The following is a 7899-nucleotide window of genomic DNA, read 5'->3' as shown; positions in this document are numbered from 1 at the left end:
AGGTACCACCAAGAAATAAGTAGACCTCATAGCGTCAGAGAAATAATGGAGGAAGGCATTGACGTTACAAAGTATTCATATTATAAATAACGAATGTAAATATTATGAGTGCAAATAAAACAAACATGAATATATTGATAATAAATGTAGATAAAAGTAAACAATAAAGTGTAAAGATGTGAACGTTACAAACTTGAGGGTAACCATAATGCTGAATATGCTACACATATTTCAATAAAACGTTCTGCGATGGATTGAGGCCAACAGTCACTTCACACATGTCACTTACGTTCGGGTTATCCCTCGTTGTAGTTATTCAATACTGAGTACTCTGTCTTCTGTGCAGCTGTTGTGCACTCCAAGCAAATTGAGAAAAATGCTATTAGAAAACGTGCCAGATCTATATATAGGGCAAACCAATTTAGCCTTATTTCACATCTGTTGCTCACCCCAGGTTAACGACCTTAGGTGACATGGGGCATGCATCTGGATATGTACAGCTTCCATCAAAGTTAATAACAACACTGAAAAAATGTGGTCTCGTTCCCGAGCGCGATTACAGCAACCATGAGAAAATCTTAATTGAAGAAAACTATCCTTGTTAGTTTAACGCAAGGATTTTGTTCATTTAACATTCCTGAAGTGCCCCCAGGGTGGCTGTTATCACACTCAGAAATGAGACTTTTTTTTAAGGTTTATTATTAATAACAAAGACGGTTAAGAGCATCAACTGTTTACTATATACATAAAAACAAGACTTTCGTGCAGTAGGCTGCACTTCTTCAGGTTTGAGGACCTGTTACAACAGGTTGTTGTAACAGGAACAGCGGTTTGCAACTTGTTGACATGTCGTCTGCCTTATTGTTGCTCATGTTACACCGTGACCCCATACTGGCTCAGATTTTGATTCGATATCAGGTGTTGCACACTGGATGTCCAGCATGTTGAATATAAAAGATATGGAAATGTTTGAGAAATTTCAAAAATAGGGAGGCGTACGCATTTTTGTGACACTTATGCAGTTATCTTAATGGTCACAAAGCGGTGTACGCTCCCTCGCTTTCCACAAATGGGGAGTGAAAACGGTATCATTATGTGCAATCGTGCCTTCCCCGCGCTACACTCTTAGAAACTAACTTCACCGCATAGCACGCTCCTAGCCGACCATCTCGAATGATATCGTTATCAGCCCCGATTTGTTGAAAGCGGGAGGCGTTGTCCTCTTTTGTGACAATTATGAACAGCACAAGTGTCACAAAAAAAGGCGTACGCCTTCCGTTTTCAACAAATCAGGGCAGATAACGATATCATTCGAGGTGATGGTTGGCTAGGAGCGTGCTATGCGCTGAAATTCATTTTTAAGGGTGTAGCGCTTACTGGCCACCAGGAGAAGCATGGACAATCGTGGCTGCCCTTTTCCGCCCATCCAGCTATCGAAACGATCTTGCCTTTGTAGTACAGATCATATCCGCAGTACGCAACAGTATTGAATTAAACGGGATGTTCCGTACTCTATAGATGGCAATGGTTCCTACTTGCGCGCGTTAGGTCACTTACGTCCGTGTTGTCCCTCTTCTTCAATCCTGGGTCCGATTTGTTGTGTGCCGCTCTTCCGCACTGCAAGCAACCACAACGCGTACAGTTTGGAAAGCGATACAACATGTGACATCCATGTGCGCGCAACAGCTAACCTTATCACACATCTAACCTCATTTAACAGCTGTCACGTACTCCATGGGTAACAGCCTTAGGGGGCGTTCACACGGGCCGATTTTCAGCACCAACTCAGACCAACTCGAAGCAACGTCTTTGGACGAACTTCAAGACGGTACCGTCTCCACGTTCACACGTACCAACTCGTTAGCTCCGCCCACAACCACACTCTTAAAAATGAGTTTCACCGCATAGCACGTTCTTAGCCAACCATTATCTCGAATGATATCGTTATCTGCCCTGATTTGTTGAAAACGGTAGGCGTACGCCTTTTCTGTGACACTTATGCTGTTCATAATTGTCACAGAAAAGGCGTACGCCTCCCGTTTTCGACAAATCAGGGCACATAACGATATCATTCGAGATTATGGTTGGCTAAGATCGTGCTATGCGGTGAAACTCATTTTTAAGAGTGCAACCTTACGGCAATCGAGGTGTATGGGTTCAAGTCAAAAGTCAAAGTCAAAGTAAAAAAAAACAGAGGTTCCGTAAGTGTGCGAAGTAAAAGTTAAAAGTTAAGATGCTTATCTAATTAGTGAGCGTGTGCAAATGAGCCGCTCACTACTCAGTTCATGATCGATGTCCCAAGGATCTTTACCGAAAAGAAATTTCTTCGATAGCGCCACCTGTTCACGAATAATTCAGCCGGGGGATTGTCGTGAAACACCCTGTATAGGTGTCACCAACTAAGCACCTAGATTAGAGGGAACACAGTGCGCAACCGCTTTGGCGGTGTATACTGGTGGCAGTACAGAAGCTTGTAGCAACACTGCGGAGCTCGTTATACATCGAACTTTTTTTCAAATTCGTTCCATTTTTAGGGGTGCGCATTATACACCGGAGAATACGGTAGTTCTACGTCAACGTGTCGTTAACGTCCAATAATTTTTTTCACTCACTATGAATAGGTAACGAAATAATGAAAATAGACTCAAATAGACGCGGCAAATAGGACGCAAGTCCTTGCGCATTGCGGCATGCCTTGAAGTGGCATAGCCTTATCACACGGGCAGTCTTCAATTATAATTGAAATCAACGGCCACTGACCATACGCGGTGCGGCATCAAGCGTGCACACGTTTTGACACCAACCGTGGACACGTTAGACGCTAGATAGCGCTACGCTGATTTTCAGTGGTCATGGGTTTCAATGTTCATTGAAGTCGGCTGGTGTGGCGATCGCGAGGGTATTAGCACAGTCGTAGTCCGTCGCGAAATACTCACATTCTATAACGTAACGAGAGATTCTTCATCAGGTTCAGGAGAAAAGGGGAGACAAAAAAAAAAAAAAGGCGTGGAAAAGAAGATCGAACAAGAAAAAGGAGAAGGGTGAAAAGAAAGTGCCACGGCGGACTTGTTACTGTTTCGCTGATGTGGTTCATTTATTGAGAGGTTGTTTGTCTGTATCCCATACCAACTATTTGCATTGTCATCTGTATAGGATGGGACAGGCTAGAGTCACTAAATAAGCTACGCTTCAGCAGCAGGAAGAAGTAGGGGTAAGAGAAACTGTGCCGACATTCGTCTGCAAAGTCGTCGGAAAACCCAGGGAAAACCTCAGACAGCACAGCCGGCGGTAGGATTCGAACCCACCACCTCCCAGTCAGCACGACACTAACGAGCGAGACGCCTTAACCCACTCGGCCATGCCGCTGGTGTAGTGTTTAGTGATCCACCTTGAGCAAAAGCGATGCTAAGTAGTTAACTACGGTAGTTAGATTACTGAAGGCTCCAACTACTTCCGATTTTGCCGCAAGCTTTACGGCACGATTGTGCTTCCGACTTTTACCTTGAGCTACTTGTTTGATGAGAACGGAGATGCAGAGCAATTGTGTCGTGCTTGTGTACTAAATCTTCACTTTTAATGCTTGTCTAGTGAAGCCTCATTTGCTGTGAAATAATTCTGCAACTTAGTTTATCGCGTAGGCACAGAAAGAATCCCGCCGCAAGCTTTGTATTTGACGAGCGTAGCAATAGCTTGAGCCAAAGTTTATCATTGCTTGTTATTGATATTTAGGTGTCCAAGAACACTACAAGGGATTGGTATCGATGGACAACGTTAAGCAGTTATAGATGTAGTTAAACTACATTGCAGTAGTTAAAGAAGTAGTTTTAACTACTCCCCTGAAAAGTAGTTGAACTACTAGTTAAACTACTGTAGAAGTAGTTAGTGGCCATCACTGGTTGCCACAAATATAGAAACGTCGCATCTGTGGTTTATAGAAGCCAACAAGGTTTACAGAAGCCGCGCTTGTAGACGAGTCAACTTACCGCCGAGGCACCAGCGCGACTATTTCCGTGCAAGCCGGAGAACCTATTGAACCTATACGCTGCTGCCCGAGGCCAGAAGCTGCTTGTGTTGGTCAATTTTCATTGTATGCTGATGAAAGCAATAAACCGGAAGAGCTCCTATACGTATACAGTGAACCCTCGTTAATATGACCCCGATAATCTGACATACGCGCTTTACGACCATACTCCTGTGGAACAATGCAGTGAAACCTCTGCAAATACCCCCCGTTAATATGACAATTCCGCATTATGATTAAAATTTTTGGGAACGACCATGGTCATAATAACGAGGGTTCACTGTAGATGTGGTTCACGGTGCGTTTCTTCATTCGCCGCAGGGGAAAGAAGAAAACCTAATATGTTCGTGTGTCATCTCAAATCATTAACTTAATTTCGGCTTCCGTTGTGCTACTGGGTATTGTCGATTCAAGTTTCGGAACGCCATGGTGATGTAAAATCAGCTTGAAGAAGCTGAAAGGAGTTGCAGAACGAGTCCGCTGACTGCGCCGTTGCGACGGCTCCCCTCTACGCAATAGTGTACGTCACTTCATCAGCGCACCGTTTCTAATCTTTAATTTCATCAATCACGCTAAGTGCTGCCAATACTTCACGTAATGGTCACTGGGCAATTGTCCTCCCCTGGCTATCTGCTACATGATTTATGCCGAAAAGAAGAAGCCTCAGCCAACATGAAGAAGGAAGAAGAGCAGTCAGCCGGTTAACGTCGTTGCAGCGTAACACCACAGCTGCACTGTGGTGCATCGGAACAGCTGTACTCTGCAGCGCGATAGTGCAACGTCGATGTAGCCCACGGAGTATTACATGACGCTGAAAGCATGCGGAACAAATGCAACCTGCCACTCTGGTCTTCTACTGGCTTCGATATGTGTTTTACGTCCTAAGTGAGCCTGACTGCATCCTCCTGTGGCTTCCTTTCGCACTGGGATACCGCTTTATTCACTGCTTTCGTCTTAGGCGTCGCAAAATTTCCTCCAAGAGGATACTTATCTTACCTGTTGCCACGGTGGGTTTGTTCGTCTGCTACTATGTGTCGCATCTGGAGTGGTGTCCCATCGCTAACCGTTCGCGTTTCATCGCGTTCACGCCACGGGAATTCCTGGAGAGGATCTCGGGAGACGTCTCTGCAATTCAGAAATACTTCTGGAAGGCGGCGAGCAGACCCGGGCATCAGAGAAATTATCGTAGGCTGTATCGTACTGCCAGGAAGATTCTCCGAGCAAACAGGCACCTACCAGGAGTGAAGAACAAGACGTGGTCTTTCACAATCGTTCGTTCCGTGACGCCTAGTGCGTTTGTGCTCCCAAACTGCAAGACGTACGTTTTCGACGCTATCTTCGACGTGTGTGACACCGACGACAGTTTGTCGTTCGTATTGGCGCACGAACTGACGCACTGCCTCCTGGAGCACACGCTAGAAAAGGAGAGCTTATCCCTCCTCTTGGATAAAATCACCTCCTCCTTGTGGGCAATCAGCTTTCTGGTCGTCAGGGACGACGCACTCGCGCTTATAATTCCCTGGGTTCTTCAAAAGGCCACACACTATGGGGTCTTCTTACCGCACAGCCGCTTCATGGAACTCGAATCGGACAAGTTGGCGTTGCAGATGACCGCTCGTTCCTGCTACGATTTTCGCTATAGCGTCGTGTACTTCGACAGGGTATCTAATTTTACCAAACAAGCACCTGCTCAAAAGACTATGAAGATATTTTCCACGCATCCATCAAGGAACGAAAGAGTTCGTTCTCTTTACAGACACATGAATTCCTCTCTAAGGCTTAGGCAATCGTATGGGTGTACGTTGCTCCCACCGATGCGACGGGGTGTAAGGGACAGACTGAAGGCCTTCCTAAATAGCTCTCTCTGGAACACGTAGAAAGTCATCCCTATTTGACCAAATTAAGTAATTTATTCGTCAATGGGCGAGGAAAATAATGCAGAACTGTCTTCGTATTCAGAATTGAAGTCAATGTCATCATAAAGGTCAGGTCGATGTGGAGATTCCAGCTCTTGGTAGAAGGACGACGCGACACAGACGAAGTAGACCTGAGAAGGGACATATTTATATCTAAGAATCTCGACGGGAGCAATGTCTACAGCGTACTTGAAAGAGTGCAGCCAGTGTGAAGATCGTCCCCACTGTGACTTGCTCTCCTCTCTGCATGAATGCACAAAAGAAGAAATAAATTGTTACTTATTTAATCGTGCGGTCCGTGCAGTTAACGCAGTCTGTATTTCACCCCTTCTGCACCACAAGTTTACAAGTGGATACTGGACTGTGCAGAAACCCTCGCCATTTTCTACGTGATAAAAGATACGGGAAACATGTTCGTGTGTGCACGCTTTTTTGTTTTGTGGGAGACAGAAGACGATCAGGCTAATCTCGGAACCAGCTTCTCCACACAGTTTTCTGTCACTCTTCCCCTCTCCCCACTCACTGTAGTACTTCGGTGCTGTGGCGGTTCTTTTTTTTTTTTTTTGATTGGGTGTTAGCGCCGCGAAGAAACTGTGGCTATGAGCGACGTACAGATGTGGTGAGACGGAGAGAGGATAGCAGGAAGGAGTGGGGGACAGGGGGGTTAGTATGCGTCCTGGGCCGACTTCAGGGGGAACTGTGCCGACATTCGTCTGGAAAGTCTTCGGAAAACCCAGGGAAAACCTCAGACAGCACAGCCGGCGGTAGGATTCGAACCCACCACCTCCCAGTCTTCAGCACGACCTTGGTTACCACCAACGCGCGGACGCCTTAGCCCACTCGGCCATGCCGCTGGTGCTGTGGCGGTTCGAAGAGGCAGATTTATCAAGGAAATGAGGAGATGAGGATGCGGGTGTTTGGTCGCTGTCCGTGAGGGTGCGTGTAATCGCACCGAACAGGCGAGGCGTAGCGACCGGCCCTCAACCTTTCCTCTATGTGCGGTTGGTCATCCGCACTCACTGACAGCGACCAAACATTTTTATGCAGTTGCGAAAATACTGACTTTATACTTGCGCGAATGCTCCGCAGCTCACCACCTACGTTGTAACTCTGTGGTGTCCATGTAGCCTCCCACGTGCACTCCCAGCCGTGGACAGCTGATTCGTTCTACTTGGAACTCGTCAGCCCGTCTTCGCAGGGAAGTGACACGATCTTCTAGCGGTGCTAACAATGTCTCTCAGCGAGACAGAGATCAACTTATAAACATATGCTCAACGTGCAGTCACAGACCTTCGGCTATTTTTCCTTTGTATATGTACTTGCTGCCTTGCACTCCGGCCTCCACCGTGGAACACTGATGACTCGCTGAGACACAATTTTAGCGCCGACCCAAGATCTTGTCACTTCTCTGCGCCGGGCTGACGAGTTCCACGTAGAGCCAAACAGCTGTCTGCTGAGAGTGCACGATAAACAAATGCTCAACATGCAGTCACAGAGCTTCGGCTATTTTCCCTGTATATTGTGGGAGGTGTGGCTCCGTCACGTCGCCGTGAAACCTGTTGATAGCACCGAAGCGATAAGCAATTACGCTGGGAGCAAACGTGTGCTCACCCGTGCGCATTAGGGGAAGCCCGCTGCGTGGGCTTAGTTGGTGGCGGAACTCGGAAGGGTCGCGCTGACGGTTGCACGTGAGCAGCATATGTTTCATGTAAGCAAATAAACCTTGTTCTTCGTTGATTAGTTTCTGTGTTCGTGTTGTTCAGGGTTACGGCGGGTCGGATTCGGAACCACCCCGGGTTTGTGGGCCGCGGTTCCCACAGTATATGTGCTTGCTGGCTTGCAGTGCGGCCTCCACACGTGGCGCCGTCACCGTGGAACACTGATGTCTCGCTGAGACACACTGTTAGCGCCGACACGAGATCTTGTCACTTCCCTGCGCCGGGCTGACGAGTTCAAAGTTTA

General features: G+C 46.9%; 1 protein-coding gene across 1 annotated transcript; it reads left to right on the top strand.

Moving 5' to 3' along the window:
- Window positions 1–4851: 4851 nt before the first annotated feature.
- On the top strand, window positions 4852–5804 carry LOC135400535 (metalloendopeptidase OMA1, mitochondrial-like). Its single transcript, XM_064632367.1, has 2 exons — window positions 4852–5682; window positions 5778–5804. Exons 1-2 carry the CDS (start codon window positions 4852–4854, stop codon window positions 5802–5804), a joined length of 858 nt encoding a protein of 285 aa, XP_064488437.1.
- The last annotated feature ends 2095 nt before the right edge of the window (window positions 5805–7899 follow it).

The sequence above is a fragment of the Ornithodoros turicata genome, chromosome 7 (assembly GCF_037126465.1).
Source record: "Ornithodoros turicata isolate Travis chromosome 7, ASM3712646v1, whole genome shotgun sequence".
NCBI lineage: Eukaryota > Metazoa > Arthropoda > Arachnida > Ixodida > Argasidae > Ornithodoros > Ornithodoros turicata.
This window is presented reverse-complemented; position numbering and strand designations above follow the sequence as displayed.

Bases quoted from the DNA above. Each gene is read 5' to 3' on its own strand.
- LOC135400535 (XM_064632367.1), top strand. From the start codon at position 4,852: ATGCAACCTGCCACTCTGGTCTTCTACTGGCTTCGATATGTGTTTTAC. The intron at 5,683-5,777 runs GTATCTAATTTT...TTCTCTTTACAG, and splicing joins GCGTCGTGTACTTCGACAGG to ACACATGAATTCCTCTCTAA.